The sequence below is a fragment of the Nematostella vectensis genome, chromosome 14 (assembly GCF_932526225.1).
Source record: "Nematostella vectensis chromosome 14, jaNemVect1.1, whole genome shotgun sequence".
Taxonomy (NCBI): Eukaryota; Metazoa; Cnidaria; class Anthozoa; order Actiniaria; family Edwardsiidae; genus Nematostella; species Nematostella vectensis.
Genome location: NC_064047.1, coordinates 1,106,912 through 1,124,074, shown reverse-complemented (window position 1 = coordinate 1,124,074; position 17,163 = coordinate 1,106,912). Strand labels below are relative to the sequence as shown.

At 38.7% G+C, this 17,163-nt stretch overlaps 2 protein-coding genes across 2 annotated transcripts; one reads left to right on the top strand and one right to left on the bottom strand.

Moving 5' to 3' along the window:
- The first annotated feature begins 13 nt into the window (after positions 1-13).
- Positions 14-1,812, top strand: LOC125559881 (clumping factor A-like). The gene is made up of 4 exons (XM_048722045.1): positions 14-836; positions 891-1,103; positions 1,275-1,513; positions 1,714-1,812. Exons 1-4 carry the CDS (start codon positions 14-16, stop codon positions 1,810-1,812), a joined length of 1,374 nt encoding a protein of 457 aa, XP_048578002.1.
- Positions 1,813-2,190: 378 nt separating this feature from the next.
- LOC5512843 (probable inactive peptidyl-prolyl cis-trans isomerase-like 6) lies at positions 2,191-15,797 on the bottom strand. Its single transcript, XM_001633104.3, has 9 exons — positions 15,666-15,797; positions 15,488-15,583; positions 14,114-14,238; positions 11,731-11,794; positions 11,132-11,194; positions 9,862-10,018; positions 5,265-5,321; positions 3,672-3,807; positions 2,191-2,881 (listed from the first exon to the last, which is right to left on the bottom strand). The coding sequence occupies exons 1-9, from the start codon at positions 15,741-15,743 to the stop codon at positions 2,755-2,757; spliced, it is 903 nt and encodes a 300-aa protein (XP_001633154.2). The 5' UTR covers positions 15,744-15,797; the 3' UTR covers positions 2,191-2,754.
- Between the last annotated feature and the right edge of the window lie 1,366 nt (positions 15,798-17,163).

The window sequence follows — 17,163 nt, the reverse complement described above, 5'->3', positions numbered from 1 at the left end:
TTCACTTAAAAACATGGAAACAATGTGCCTGGTTGAGTCGAACAGGACGTCGTGGAAACAATACGTTGATAGACAAGTTGCTGATGAGAGTGTTGATAACATCGATGCCAGTGATGGTGATGGCACGGATAGTCATGATGACATTGATGATGGCACTGATGATCATGATGACACTGGTGATCATGATGGCACTGATGATCATGATGATACTGGTGATGGCACGGATAGTCATGATGACATTGATGATGGCACGGATAGTCATGATGACATTGAGGATGGCACTGATGATCATGATGACATTGATGATAGCACAGATAGTCATGATGACATTGATGATGGCACTGATGATCATGATGACATTGATGATGGCAAGGATAGTCACGATGACATTGATGATGGCACGGATAGTCATGATGACATTGATGATGGCACTGATGATCATGATGACATTGATGATGGCACGGATAGTCATGATGACATTGATGATGGCACGGATAGTCATGATGACATTGATGATGGCACTGATGATCATGATGACATTGATGATGGCACGGATAGTCATGATGACATTGATGATGGCACTGATGATCATGATGACATTGATGATGGCAAGGATAGTCATGATGACATTGATGATGGCACTGATGATCATGATGACACTGAGGATCATGATGACATTGATGATGGCACAGAGAGTCATGATGACATTGATGATGGCACTGATGATCATGATGACATTGATGATGGCACGGATAGTCATGATGACATTGATGATGGCACTGATGATCATGATGACATTGATGATGGCAAGGATAGTCATGATGACATTGATGATGGCACAGATGATCATGATGACACTGATGATCATGATGACATTGATGATGGCACAGATAGTCATGATGACATTGATGATGACACGGATAATCATGATGACACTGATGATGGCACGGATAGTCATGATGACATTGATGATGGCACGGATAGTCATGATGACATTGATGATGGCACGGATAGTCATGATGACATTGATGATGGCACGGATAGTCATGATGACATTGATGATGGCACTGATGATCATGATGACACTGATGATGGCACGGATGGTCATGATGACATTGATGATGACACTTATGATCATGATGACATTGATGATGGCACTGATGATCATGATGGCATTGATGATGGCACTGATGATCATGATGACATTGATGATGGCACTGATGATCATGATGACACTGGTGATGACACTGATGATAACACTGGTAATCATGAAGACAGCGATGACACTGTTTATCATGATGACATTGATGATGACACTTATGATCATGATGACATTGATGATGACACTGATGAACATGATGACATTGATGATGACACTGATGAACATGATGACATTGATGATGACACTGATGATCATGATGACATTGATGATGACCATGATGACATTGAAGATTACCATGATGACACTTATGATTATGATGATACTGCGCTGATGAACAAAACTACAATCATGGTCAATTTTGGGGGGGGGGGACAAAATCCGAAAACGAATATCTTTTATATGGATTACCAGCCTTCTTGTAATTATATAAAAATCAACATCCACTCCCCTCTCCTTGCAATTATTTGAAAATTGACCTTCCGGCTCTCCTCTTCTTGTAATAATTTGAAAATTGACTTCCCCTCACTCTCCAATCAACGTTAAAACGACAGGCGAATCTCCCGCAAACTACACTGTCACCAAAATATCCAACATTGATCGGTAAGGAAAGGGAAGTGGAGAAGGACTTTGTGCAGAAGTTTGTCATCTGAACACCTTTGTTCCTAAGTAAATTGCGCATGAATGTATCATGATGGTGATGTTGCTCATAAATAAATAGATGATGACGAAATTAGTGAAGGCACCAATAACCATGAAATTGGTGATGATATTTCACTAATGATATACAATCAAATATGATGATAACACTGATAATAAAAAAAAAATGTATGAACATTTTGAAAATATACCTATTGTGGTTTGGAAAAAAAACTGAACTGTTTATATACGATAATGTTTGATGAATGCTGATTTATGCATCTTCAAAGTTTTTTTTTTCTTAAGAGCAAACATTATTTCGGTGAGATTCACATATGCTTTTAACCTTGGCTGCAAGATAAATTATTCACAAAATACTTATGACCAAGTACTTGTAATAAGCAATACAGAATTTATTATAAGATTTTCTCTATTTACACAACGAAGCTGAAATAATGATTAAGCAAGCAACTAAATACAAATTAGAGACTATCAACAAATAAAAATAAAAAGCTTCCTGTTCGCCACATCAGAAAGAAACTTTCTAAATATTTTAAATAAACTCTCTTCCACCATGCCATGAATAGCTGCGAAATTGCTCTAGCAATAGCAGCTTGTTTAAAGATCTGATTTACGTTTTAGAAGCTATTTTGCAGTGATTTAAAATCATCGACTTGAATTGCCAATAGATTGAATGGCATTGGTCCTGACCCATACACATCTTAAAAACACCCAAGAAAACTGTTATTGCATCACTAAGCATAAGTGAAAAAATAGCATTAGGAGAAAAATGCAAGCGTACTTAAAAAGATAACTCTGACGTGATGTAAAAAAAAAAAACACGTACATATACAACGGATAAAACTCCGTTCTTTGTGTTGAATATAAACTTCTCTAGTACTTAGATGGTCTGTTCATGGACGTGCTGTGTTGTAAGGCGGATGTTATGTTATGGTTTATTGCCATATTCTCTCGGGGTCTAAGACTCCACAGTCGGCTACCCTGCACTCAACCTTTGGTCGCTCATTGAAGGTTTCTTGTCCCTCCAATACATCCAGAACATTAAGGCCCTCAATTACTTGACTGCATATGAAATACGAAATAAGAAGATTGCTAAACTGAACTTTAAAGCATTTCCAAAGCAATGAAACGTTTTTACCAAACATGGTACCCCTGTGTTATAAAAGAGTGCTAAACCGGCAATAACTACAGAATGCTAAAAATTTACTTTTTGTTTCAGTCAAAGAACTTTAAAATTCAATTGGATTCAGAAATTTCTGCGTGAAATGTTCGTATTGTTTTTAAATTTGTCATTCTTGCATGTAGTTTTTTTCAGATACAATTGTCATCTGATGGTTGGATTATTTTGGTAAAATGTATAGGGAACATCACCAATACTCAAAGCTTCAACCACAGGTAGCCCAGGCAATGGTTTTGCAGCTTGATCGTAGCTTGGACCTTGTTCTAGTAGAGGTGAAACGAGTGGATTGAAGTAGCAATTATTTTGTGGAATTTTGCCAATAAAATTGCCTTAAAACTTAGGAAATGTCTTGTTGTTGCCAAATGTATGTCTAATAATGATTTGGGGGTGGTTTTCTTCGCGAAATATACAGCTTCACTCACCCTACCTACTAAGTAGGCAATTTTATTGGCAACATTTCACAAGAAAAAATCGCTACTTCAATCCATTCGTTTTACCTCTACTAGAACAAGATTCCAAGCTACGGTCAAGCTGCAAAACCATCGCCTGGGCTACCTGTGCTCCACCCAAACAATGTTGAGCTCATCTGGCAATGGAAGCTGGAGACAGAGAAGCAAGAAGGGCAGGGGATGGGGGCGGTGGTATTTCGTGAGAAAAGGAAGGATGACTCACCCAAAGGCCACATATTTGGTATCCATCCACGGGGCAGGCTGCAAAGTGATGTAGAATTGTGATCCATTCGTGTGTCGGCCTTTGTTTGCCATACCAACTACACCACGTCTGTTGTGAGCTACACTGAAATCTTCATCTAGAATAAGAGACACAGTTAAAAATGGATACAGAACAGGAAAGGGGAATAAATAGCGTAATGCAACCTGTGGATGATCGCCTTACCCAAGTAGTAAGGTGATGTGGTATACCTTGTAGAACCTTTGGGTTCTTAAAATTGTTCTTATTAGGGTGCCTCAGCCCCAGACTGAACACAGATACCTCCGAGTAAGTACGCAGCTGCTTTGTCTCCTATTAACTTTGTTCTACAAAGGAGTTCTTTTGTCTCTATTCTTTTCGTTCTTTGTGTTGAGGTGCGGATATTGTTCATTTGCCCAATCAAATTGCAGCTTGTAAGAGCTGCGTACTGACCCATACCTCCCCCCTACTAATATGAGCACAAATTGATGGCTGCTTGTATTTTTTATAAAACATACAGCTATGAGCATATTGGGAAACATCATGAAGTCTATTGGGGCGTAATTGAGTGCTGTGCTTATGGATATTTGCAAGCAAAGGTGGATTCATGGTGATTTTTTCTAGTTTGGCTTTGCCTGGATGAGAAAACAATTTCCCAATGAACCACCACAGCTCTCCTAAATGCTGTCTTTTCTGAAACCAAATTGATTCCAATTTTTTTTTACACTGCTATTCTGGGTCTGTATGATCTGGAATTGATTTGTTTGGTTTTGGGGTGAAAAGACTTATAAAAAACATCTGATTTTTGGGAGAGGAGTGTTGACTGGCCCTCCCCTTGTGGATTTTACCCCGGATCTCCCAGAATGCTTTGCAATCCGTAACGACATCCAAGTGGTTTCACAAGCCTTCAAGGATTGGACATTTTGTTTTGAGGCCATGGAAATTGACCTGGAGGATCAGAATAAAGGTATCTATGTGTGTCTTGAGCTGTGTTTGCTGATCTCTCTCCCTTGTGTGGTATTTTGAGCGTTTTGTTGAGAAGGGTGATTCTACTTTTTTTCCTTGTATGATTTGAAATTTGTCAAAGAATCTGAGCTATTATTTGGCTAAAGAGTAGTTGCTATCACCTCGGTTGGATGCATATCTTCAAGACCATTTATCCCTTAGACTGATGCCTGAGTATCTTCATCTCGTTGTGTTTATTTATGTTTTTTGGGTTGTGGGCACTTCTCAAGGCCGGTATGGGCCAGTTGATGGGGTTATGATATACACCTATTTCAATTAAGTTTGACGGTAAGAATATTGAAAATGGAACAAACTTTGACTAACAATGTTGTTTCTTGTGTTAAGTGTGCATTCACTACATGGGCCTTACTGGGAGCTAGATAGCCTCACTGAGAATGCCATAATCAGGAGCAAGGCTTGTATTCTCTAACCAGTGGTGTAAGGTCTTTGTCATTTTCCATTTTTTTATAGTTGAAATAGGTGTACATCAAATGTATGAAGCATTCTAGTCCTAATGCACCCTTATTTGGAAAGGCCACCCAAATATAAGATATAAATGTCAAGCTGCATTACCTTCAAATAGAGGCCCATAAACAGATTCTCCACCAATTCCCCTGCCACCTTCAATATCTGTAAAGAAAAAAAACAGAAAACATCAGAATGCAATGAATTATGGGCTCTGACCCATATATATTTTTCCCATTTTTTCTGCATTTTCACTTGAACCATTCTAGCATCATAAGGAGACATATCTCACTTTCAATTTTGATTAAATTATCAATAAATTTTGTTGGTGACAGGCAATCATTGCTAAAATTAATGGTTGGCCTTTGACTTTGCTAAATAAAAATGAGTTCTATAACACCATTACTAGATTTTGCTACTAGACTCAAAACGTTTTTTACCACTGGTGACAACCACTGGTGACAACCACTCGTGACAAAACCACTGGTGACAACCAATCGTGACAACCACTGGTAACAACCACTGGTGACAACCACTCGTGTGACGGCTGCTATTTGAAGACCGTTCGTGACAATCGCTTATTAGATACAAACGTAAAATTTAACTCAATACTTTAGCACCATAAAAAATAGCGTAATTATTAATTTGCTTCATTGTTTAACAATTATAAGTTTGTTGTCGGCATTTATCAGCAGCTTAAATTTTTCGAAGCAGGAAAGAAATGTCATACCATAACATGAAAAGTATCTGTGTAATTAAATCCTTAGATCAAATCCTTATACGCAACTTCGTGTTCAATTCTATATTATGAGAAACATGAAAGTAATAATAAGTTTAATTCAACCTCTCGAAGTATATACTAGATTACAGGTGAGTCAGAGATACAAGTAAGCACTACAACAAAGTACAATTAATTTAAATGTAATCAGCATATTTAACAGTAACGAACTCGTTGAAACGACTCGTATTAGTAGGCCTCTGATACGATGTAGATTTAGACCTGAGGTTACCCTGAATCATGTGTAATGCGACGCCCTTTAATGATAGGAAAAAGAGGATTCTGTGGTTTGATTCTGGAAACGAACCGCCGGCATGCAATATTTCTTCGCTCGTGCAACGTTGGAAGGTTTGCAAGCGTGAGTGAACCCTCATAACTACGACCTGGGAAAGTAAATGTTCACTTCATACTATTTCATTCCTGTTACCTAAGTCACTTGGTAACGAGGTTTGAGACCTCGAGGGGTAATAAAAATACTTTAAAAAAGTAATGTTTTTTTTTTGTAAACTAAAACTCGCTGCGGGTTAAAACTCCACGGGTTTCTTTGGTATTCTGTTTAGTATCGCGGTGTTATTTACATACATTTAGGGCGCCTGTCAGGGAATGCGGCGCTTATTCATTCATACTAAGATATGGTGAGAGGTGAAAATTTATTTATAATGAGGCTGTCAATACATACTACAGTGTATTGCCCCAATTACGGACGGTTTTTTGCATTTACCACCATAACTTCATAGAACACTTAGAATAGAACACTTTTGATATTTTTCCAGTAACAAGATTAGACGTTAACCTTATAAATACTTATAATATATTTACATATTTTTCAAATTTTGGGCGCCGTGCTCGAAAAGTATGGGTCACTGATTTGCCCTAATCCCGGTCTTCGGAAGATCTTTCATCCACGTTAATTACATTGAGATCGCTTTATTTTCCTGGAAGAAATTAACAGAATACCACTCGTGACAATTGGCTTTAATTCGATAGCAATTGATCCGAATCAAACCAAATTCATACAGATGAAGGGTCTTAGTAAGATCTTTCATCCACGTTAATTAGATTGAGATCGCACCAATTTCCAGGAAGAAATTAACAGAATACCAATCGTGACAAATGGCTCTTATTCAATAGCAATTAATCCGAATCAAACCAAACTCATACTGATGAAAGGTCTTGGTAAGATCTTTCATCCACGTTAATTAAATTGAGATCGCACTAATTTCCAATCAAACAAAACTTATACAGATGAAAGGTCAATACAATGTAGTATGTATTGACAGCCTCATTATAAATAAATTTTTACCCCTCACCATATCTTAGTATGAATGAATAAGCGCCGCATTCCCTGACATGCGCCCTAAATGTATGTAAATAACACCGCGATACTAAACGGAATAACAAAGAAACCCGTGGAGTTTTAACCCGCAGCGAGTTTTAGTTTACAAAAAAAAAAACATTTCTTTTTTAAAGTATTTTTTATTACCCCTCGAGGTCTCAAACCTCGTTACCAAGTGACTTAGGTAACAGGAATGAAATAGTATGAAATGAACATTTACTTTCCCAGGTCGTAGTTATGAGGGTTCACTCACGCTTGCAAACCTTCCAACGTTGCACGAGCGAAGAAATATTGCATGCCGGCGGTTCGTTTCCAGAATCAAACCACAGAATCCTCTTTTTCCTATCATTAAAGGGCGTCGCATTACACATGATTCAGGGTATAACCTCAGGTCTAAATCTACATCGTATCAGAGGCCTACTAATACGAGTCGTTTCAACGAGTTCGTTACTGTTAAATATGCTGATACATTTAAATTAATTGTACTTTGTTGTAGTGCTTACTTGTATCTCTGACTCACCTGTAATCTAGTATATACTTCGAGAGGTTGAATTAAACTTATTATTACTTTCATGTTTCTCATAATATAGAATTGAACACGAAGTTGCGTATAAGGATTTGATCTAAGGATTTAATTACACAGATACTTTTCATGTTATGGTATGACATTTCTTTCCTGCTTCGAAAAGTTTAAGCTGCTGATAAATGCCGACAACAAACTTATAATTGTTAAACAATGAAGCAAATTAATAATTACGCTATTTTTTATAGTGCTAAAGTAATGAGTTAAATTTTACGTTTGTTTTAATAAGCGATTGTCACGAACGGTCTTCAAATAGTAGCCGTCACACGAGAGGTTTTGTCACGAGTGTTTGTCACGAGTGGTTGTCGTGAGTGGTTGTCACGAGTGGTTGTCACGAGTGGTTGTCACGAGTGGTTGTCACCAGTGGTTGTCACGAGTGGTTTTTACAAGTGGTTGTCACCAGTGGTTTTCACCAGTGGTGAAAAACGTTTTGACCCCTGCTCAGATTTTGGGCTTTGTCAGCACCCTGCATCCATACATAGCTAAGTACCTCCCTGGAAATAAATCACAGTGTTACCAATACTGTTTGTAGAATACACTTTACAGACCTCCGCCCTGTATCCAGCCATTGGGCACTATCCTATGCAGGGTAGAGTCTTTATAGACCTATACATTACTGACCTCCGCCCCGTATCCAGCCATTGGGCACTATCCCATGCAGGATAGAGTCTCTATAGACCTATACATTACTGACCTCCACCCTGTATCCAGCCATTGGACACTATCCTATGCAGGATAGAGTCTTTATAGACCTATACATTACTGACCTCCACCCTGTATCCAGCCATTGGGCACTATCCTATGCAGGGTAGAGTCTTTATAGACCTATACATTACTGACCTCCGCCCTGTATCCAGCCATTGGACACTATCCCATGCAGGGTAGAGTCTCTATAGACCTATACATTACTGACCTCCACCCTGTATCCAGCCATTGGACACTATCCTATGCAGGATAGAGTCTTTATAGACCTATACATTACTGACCTCCACCCTGTATCCAGCCATTGGACACTATCCTATGCAGGATAGAGTCTCTATAGAACTATACATTACTGACCTCCGCCCTGTATCCAGCCATTGGGCACTATCCCATGCAGGATAGAGTCTTTATAGACCTATACATTACTGACCTCCACCCTGTATCCAGCCATTGGGCACTATCCTATGCAGGATAGAGTCTCTATAGAACTATACATTACTGACCTCCGCCCTGTATCCAGCCATTGGACACTATCCTATGCAGGATAGAGTCTCTATAGACCTATACATTACTGACCTCCACCCTGTATCCAGCCATTGGGCACTATCCTATGCAGGGTAGAGTCTCTATAGACCTATACATTACTGACCTCCACCCTGTATCCAGCCATTGGACACTATCCTATGCAGGGTAGAGTCTCTATAGAACTATACATTACTGACCTCCGCCCTGTATCCAGCCATTAGGCACTATCCCATGCAGGGTAGAGTCTCTATAGACCTATACATTACTGACCTCCACCCTGTATCCAGCCATTGGACACTATCCTATGCAGGATAGAGTCTCTATAGAACTATACATTACTGACCTCCGCCCTGTATCCAGCCATTGGACACTATCCTATGCAGGGTAGAGTCTCTATAGAACTATACATTACTGACCTCCGCCCTGTATCCAGCCATTGGACACTATCCTATGCAGGATAGAGTCTCTATAGACCTATACATTACTGACCTCCACCCTGTATCCAGCCATTGGACACTATCCTATGCAGGATAGAGTCTCTATAGACCTATACATTACTGACCTCCACCCTGTATCCAGCCATTGGGCACTATCCTATTCAGGATAGAGTCTCTATAGACCTATACATTACTGACCTCCGCCCTGTATCCAGCCATTGGGCACTATCCTATGCAGGATAGAGTCTTTATAGACCTATACATTACTGACCTCCACCCTGTATCCAGCCATTGGGCACTATCCTATGCAGGATAGAGTCTCTATAGACCTATACATTACTGACCTCCGCCCTGTATCCAGCCATTGGGCACTATCCTATGCAGGATAGAGTCTTTATATCTTAGTTTTAATGGTGGATCATGGCGCTCACTCTCCTCAAGGTTACCCGCTATCAGAGATTTGAAGTTTCCACAAGTCCTAGGCAGACGGTCAGAATATAGCTGGAATAAAGAAAAGAACCTGTTCGTTTATAAATTCAAGGCATTTTGCTAAAGTTTGTGAGCTAGCAAAAAAATTTGGTCAATGTTTCTGAGTTTACTTCAGAGAACACCTAAATCTCACTCGCCAACAAACTCAAGGTTATGAATATTTCATGAGTCGATACTCTAGAGCCACTCTCAAATATGCACGAGTCTCAGGCTTGTAGTCAGGATTTTTCTTGGGGGGTGCAAAATCTGAGAAAGTGGACCTAATTTGTCTGGGGGAGGGGGGAGGAGGGAGGGAGGGAGGTAGTTTTCTTAAATTTAAACAACTCCGAAAGAACAAAAATGGATTTTATTTTTGCCTTTGCAGTATCTCCACGGGACATTTATTGTAGGATTTGGAGTAATCTAGCTTATGATTTTGAGTTTTGTCTACAAATAGCAAGTCTATTGAGAACCAAAAGTGGACTTTCGGCCGTTGTGGGGGGTGCATTTGCACCCCCTGCACCCCCCTGGGGAGACAGGCACGGGCGTGAGTCTCCAGTGCTTGGGAGTGAAGGTTATGTCACTCTAGGCCTGTACAGTAATTTCAACTTTGAGGCACATTATCAGACTGCTGAACAAATAACCCTTTTTTATTTAGCTTTCCATAATTTCAAGGCAGAAAGTCCGAGTATAGATGAAAAATAACTTTTTTTCAATTAAAATTGCTTTACATTAATTGTAGGCAAATGCTCAAAATTAACCTGAAAAATATAATTGTTTTCTATTTTTCTTTCACAGGGTCAAGGCAATAACATATGAATTTTACTAATTTCAGTGGGAGAGTAGAGAGAAAATATTTTAGACATATACCCTCGCATAAGATAAGCTTGCACAATTAAGGCTTCAAAAACACAAAATTATGGGACTTTAAGCACCCAAGACAGTAAAGTAAATGCAGACAAAAGAAAGCGATTGAAAATTCAAAGATGCTGACATAAAATGCACTGAAATGGATTCTGTCTGATATATTTAAGCATAAAGGCATTTTTTGGGTCCCTTTTTCCTGCCATTGCAGTTGCTTAAACCCCAAATATGAAAAGAAGTTAGAGAGTCCAGAGAAGGATGATGTGGTCTATGTTTACCCACCTCTATAATAAGTCTTCCAATACTTTTTGCTCCAACAGCTATGTCAAAGTAGACAAACTCATGCTTTGAAGGAAAAAAAAATCAAAATGGGAATAAAAAGTTCAGATTATGGATTTAAACAAAAGCTCAGATCAGGGAATGGAAGGAAAAGAAAAAAAGAAATGTTGAGCATATGTAGTATAGTGCAAACATGGAGAGATGGTCCTGACTGTACTCGTCAGTGTGTAGATACGGACTGCTCCACATAGTTTACAATCATTAGTGTGAGTTAGTGAAAATGGTACCACAGGCCAGAAGCCTGATACAGGTTATGAGGTACGGTGAGAGAAAGACCCTTTGGTTTAATGTCCTTATCCAAAAAGACATTCCCCAATGATTTTAATCTCATGATCAAGAAGTACAAATGGCCTTGAGCTTAAAAGCTTTAGTGGTATGACTCTATACAGTAGGACCTACATTACTGCATTACAGGGCTACCATAATTATTTGAAATTTCCTTAAAAATCTAATAAGATGTAAGACCAAGAAGACCATGGTAAGGATGGAGTGGTTTTAGTGCACATGCATCAAGGATGGTAATGGATGGGGCTTTCACCAACCTTTAAACTCAATAAATGATCCTTGTAACTTGCCTTTGCCATAGCATACCATAGAGGGAGGGATCTAAAGAAAAAATAGGGAAAGAAACAGTAAATTTCGTTTTGGATTTGGATTTGGGGGTTTACACTGTATTCTCTGCATAGCCTCACTTGGCCTCTAGCATTACACCATACTCTCTGCATAGCCTTGTTTGGCCTTTTTCAACCATAGCATTACACCATACTCTCTGCATAGCCTCGTTTGGCCTTTTTCAACCATAGCATTACACCATACTCTCTGCATAGCCTTGTTTGGCCTTTTTCAACCATAGCATTACACCATACTCTCTGCATAGCCTCGCTTGGCATTTTTTAACCATATCAATACACCATACTCTCTGCATAGCCTCGCTTGGCCTTTTGCAACATAGCATTACACCATACTCTCTGCATAGCCTCGCTTGGCCTTTTGCAACAAAGCATTACACCATTTTTTCTGCATAGCCTCGCTTGGCCTTTTGCAACATAGCATTACACCATACTCTCTGCATAGCCTTGTTTGGCCTTTTTCAACCATAGCATTACGCCATACTATCTGCATAGCCTTGCTTGGCCTTTTGCAACATAGCATTACACCATACTCTCTGCATAGCCTTGTTTGGCCTTTTTCAACCATAGCATTACACCATACTATCTGCATAGCCTCGCTTGGCCTTTTGCAACATAGCATTACACCATACTCTCTGCATAGCCTCACTTGGCCTTTTGCAACATAGCATTACATCATACTCTCTGCATAGCCTCGCTTGGCCTTTTGCATCATAGCATTACATCATACTCTCTGCATAGCCTCGCTTGGCCTTTTGCAACCATAGCATTACACCATACTCTCTGCATAGCCTCGCTTGGCCTTTTGCAACATAGCATTACATCATACTCTCTGCATAGCCTCGCTTGGCCTTTTGCAACCATAGCATTACACCATTCTCTCTACATAGCCTTGTTTGGCCTTTTGCAACATAGCATTACACCATACTCTCTGCATAGCCTTGTTTGGCCTTTTGCAACCATAGCATTACACCGTTTTCTCTGCATAGCCTCGCTTGGCCTTTTGCAACCATACAGTGGCATTACATCATACTCTCTGCATAGCCTCGCTTGGCCTTTTGCAACCATAGCATTACACCATACTCTCTGCATAGCCTCACTTGGCCTTTTTCAACATAGCATTACATCATACTCTCTGCATAGCCTCGCTTGGCCTTTTGCATCATAGCATTACACCATACTCTCTGCATAGCCTCGCTTGGCCTTTTGCAACCATAGCATTACACCATACTCTCTGCATAGCCTCGCTTGGCCTTCTGCAACATAGCATTACATCATACTCTCTGCATAGCCTCGCTTGGCCTTTTGCAACCATAGCATTACACCATTCTCTCTGCATAGCCTTGTTTGGCCTTTTGCAACATAGCATTACACCATACTCTCTGCATAGCCTTGTTTGGCCTTTTGCAACCATAGCATTACACCGTTTTTTCTGCATAGCCTCGTTTGGCCTTTTGCAACCATACAGTGGCATTACATCATACTCTCTGCATAGCCTCGCTTGGCCTTTTGCAACCATAGCATTACACCATACTCTCTGCATAGCCTTGTTTGGCCTTTTGCAACATAGCATTACAACATACCCTCTGCATAGCCTCGCTTGGCCTTTTGCAACCATAGCATTACACCGTACTCTCTGCATAGCCTCACTAGACCTTTTGCAGCCATAGCATTACACCATATTCTCTGCATAGCGTCGCTTGGCCTTTGCAACCATAGCATAATGATATCTAGTTCCCCAGGATTGGCTCCAACCATATCTGGTAATCCTGATGTAATCACTACTCCATAGCTGTCATCTGTCCAACATTAGGCTGGAGTCTAAAGATTTTGAACCTTTTCTTGCAAACCTAATTTTCTTTTTAAAATATCCATACATTTACTGTATTCTCTCGCATTAGCTGCCTGTATTGCTAAAACGAGGTTGATGGCTATGCTACTCATCTTAAAAAAAACATTTATCTGTACAAAAACTTTATTTAAAAAATGTGTGGCAATCAAATCAGGCATTTAATACCCAATACATTTACAATTACAAAATCAACAAGAGATGTGGTAATCATAGATCTTTGATAATAAATAATGTTTTCTATGCTTCATGGCAAACTAAAATGCCCACTAACAAACTACTAAATTTCCCTTACAAACCATGTATAATAATAAAAAAAAATCATATATACCCTTACTGTAATTAGAACTGCCCCCTAACAAACTACTAAATTTCCCTTACAAACCATATAATAGTCAAAATAAAGTCATTGTACCCTTACTGTATTTAGAACTCATTTACTGTTACCTGAAATCCTGAAAGTTGAAACTCTCCTGAGCCCATTTTAGAAAATCTTCTTTCCCCCCTATGGGTTGTCCATCAATGAATACCAGCACACTCTCCTCAAATCCCCACATCTCTCCCTTGATCTCCTACAAGAAGGAAACAAGGGTCAAGAAAGGTCACACTACTTATCAGGCTATGAGCATGAAAACCAGAAGTCTGATTTGATTTTAGCATGAGATAAGTGCTCTTTCCAATACTTCTATTACTTCTCTCTAGGTTTGGGTTATATTTGGTCATAACCTAGTGACCATTTTTTCTGCTTTATGTTCTTGGTACAAATACACACATCATGTTATAAACAAAATACATACATCACAGTTGGGGTTCATGTTCTACAAATAGATTAATCACAAATTGCATAACATTGTTTCTAGAATTACAGCAGAACAGTCTCAGTTTTGGCTACATAATTGGTGAAAGTAATCATGGCATGATCTTAGGAATATTGGAGTTTTAGGAAATGTACATCATTGCAGGCAGTCTTGTTTCATATAATCAAGTCTTTGGTATAGACTATCATGTTTCAATAATGAATTTACCCACAAAAAGAAGCAGAATGATGCTAAAACAGTATTGGATCACTGACATTGTTACTTTTAAAACCCTTGCCTTAAGAACACCCCCGCTATTTTGGACACCTCCTTATAACAGACAGAAGTGTGATCCTAAATAAAAACTAAATACAAAGACTGACATGTGAAGAAGATGACTTCAATCTTTCATTGTTATATGGCTTTAATAGAGCCTAAATTACAGTACAGATGTGAGGTGTCCGTAATTTCGAGAGGTGAGTGTGGTCACTTATTATAGGAAAAATAAAAAATGTTGTGTGAGTCAACTACTTGGTGCACTGTTAATTATCAAAATTTTCATATTTTGGTCTTACACCAGGAAGAGGATAATGTTAAAGAAAGGGATCGTATCTCCATTTTAATAACAGCCCTTGACAGTTCCTTAAAAATTATTCCAAAACAGCTCAAATTAATGTGTCTACATAATATAAAGTAAACCATTTCAAATTTATAGAAATACAGAAATACAATTATATATTAAGAAAGTGTGCACCAGGCACATACTGTAACAATTAAAAGGTTGTGTTCAAAACTTATTTAAAACATTAGTACCACTGCAAATAGAAAATATAACCTACATATGACTAAACTTTAACTAGTTTCAAATGTAGAAATTCTTTGTGTAGACATTTTAATAACACCGATTGTTTTTTTTTTAAACTTATTTTCAAGGCTCCTAGCTTCAAAACATAACAAAAATGATTTTCCAAATCTATGATGAATTAAACAGGCAGCACGTTTGATGCCTAATTGATGTTCGTACCTTTTTCTTTCCTTGAATGAAAGAGACCCAATCACACTCCAGAAGTCCGAGGACATTTGGATCGTAAAAAGAGTCCGGCTCTTTCTGACGCAATTGCTACAAAACAAAACAACAAAAACCAAGATAAAAATAAATTTTCCTAAAGTATATAGCGACAAACAAACATGTAGAATATTACCAAGACTGCCCCCTTCGCTATGTGGAAATCCACGTCCTTTAGCAGACCCACAACTGACACTTCATGTTTGTCCGCCATTTTGAATGTTGTGCCAGTGAAATGGAATTTGGACTCGTTACTGTAGTAACGGTAATGGAGTCCAGTCTTTACCGCGCGTCTTGTGGTTATCAGTGCGTGATTTTCACGTGTTCCGAACAGGTAACATGTTAAGAAATTTGACAAGATCAGCGGGAAATTAAAGACAGGGGGCATTTTGCATTTCTAAGGAAACTTGGTGTGGGACGCACGAAAGCAAAGCAACTCTATGATTTATAATGGTTTGCGGGGCAGTCCTCGCCGGGAAATCGTGTCCATTCGCCTTTCCCTCTCTGCTCTACACTTATTCTTGTCTTTTTTTTTTTTAATGTATTTTGTTGTATTTCTTTATATATAAGTGTCGAGGAAGCCTCAAAATAAAATAAAATAAAATAAAATAAAATAAAATAAAATAAAATAAAATAAAATAAAATAAAATAAAATAAAATAAAATAAAATAAAATAAAATAAAATAAAATAAAATAAAATAAAATAAAATAAAATAAAATAAAATAAAATAAAATAAAATAAAATAAAATAAAATAAAATAATAAAATAAAATAAAATAAAATAAAATTAAATTAAATAAAATAATAAAATAAAATAAAATAAAATGAGGTCGACTTAACATTTTCATTACCATGGGTACCAGAGCCTCCAGACAATAGTCTCGCCCAGTGACACTCAGCCAAGCATTTTGGCTGAGCGCCATCACTGGACGAGAGAAGTCTAGAGGCTCTGGTACCCAGGGTACTTTTTCATCAGCCACTGAGTTTCAAATGCACTCCTTACTAGGGGGTAAATAAATTTTAATTTACCCATTATACATTTCTTTTAATTACTTATCATGAAACTACTTTTTCCACCCTGCTTCCTGGTAAAACAAAACCTGGACTGGTGGTGATGAAGTGTAGAAACCCGCTTGTAAGGCCTAACAGGATAGGCTGGGTCATCTCATTGTATTGTTTGGATTCCCATTGTCTGTGATGCATCAACAGGGCCGTAGCAGGCCTAGAAATGTATATATTTTTTTAAAGGGGGGGGGGGAGGGATGGGCACAGTACAGAAACATTTTGAAATATTGGGGGCACAGCCACGCCCCTACTGGTCATTTTCTTCTCCACCCCCTGCTACGGCCCTGATCAATCCAAAAAAAACCCCGAGTGCTGCAAATAATAACAACAAACACTCCCTTTCTTGCAATATTATACATCTAGCTTAATTTGATGAAAGGGGAAATGCCACAGAAAGCATTTTGAGTGGGGGGAGGGAAGAGGGACTAAACAGACGTGTACACTGAGGTGTGTGCACCCATCCTTGGCGGCCAAAAAGTAAGGAATGAAAGAATCTTCAAATACTATGCTTTTATTCCAAATGACACCCAGAGTGTGCCCCCCCCCCCCCCCCCCCCAAGCCAATCCTT

What these genes read in the sequence shown, in the direction of transcription:
- LOC125559881 (XM_048722045.1), top strand. Translation starts at nt 14, where the DNA reads ATGGAAACAATGTGCCTGGTTGAGTCGAACAGGACGTCGTGGAAACAA. An exon ending in TCATGATGACATTGATGATG is followed by an intron (nt 837 to 890) that starts GCACAGATGATC and finishes ATGATGGCACAG; the next exon opens with ATAGTCATGATGACATTGAT. An exon ending in CACTGATGATGGCACGGATG is followed by an intron (nt 1,104 to 1,274) that starts GTCATGATGACA and finishes GTAATCATGAAG; the next exon opens with ACAGCGATGACACTGTTTAT.
- LOC5512843 (XM_001633104.3), bottom strand. Translation starts at nt 15,743, where the DNA reads ATGGCGGACAAACATGAAGTGTCAGTTGTGGGTCTGCTAAAGGACGTG. An exon ending in TAGCGAAGGGGGCAGTCTTG is followed by an intron (nt 15,584 to 15,665) that starts GTAATATTCTAC and finishes TTTGTTTTGTAG; the next exon opens with CAATTGCGTCAGAAAGAGCC. An exon ending in TGGCTGGATACAGGGCGGAG is followed by an intron (nt 5,322 to 9,861) that starts GTCAGTAATGTA and finishes TTTTCTTTACAG; the next exon opens with ATATTGAAGGTGGCAGGGGA.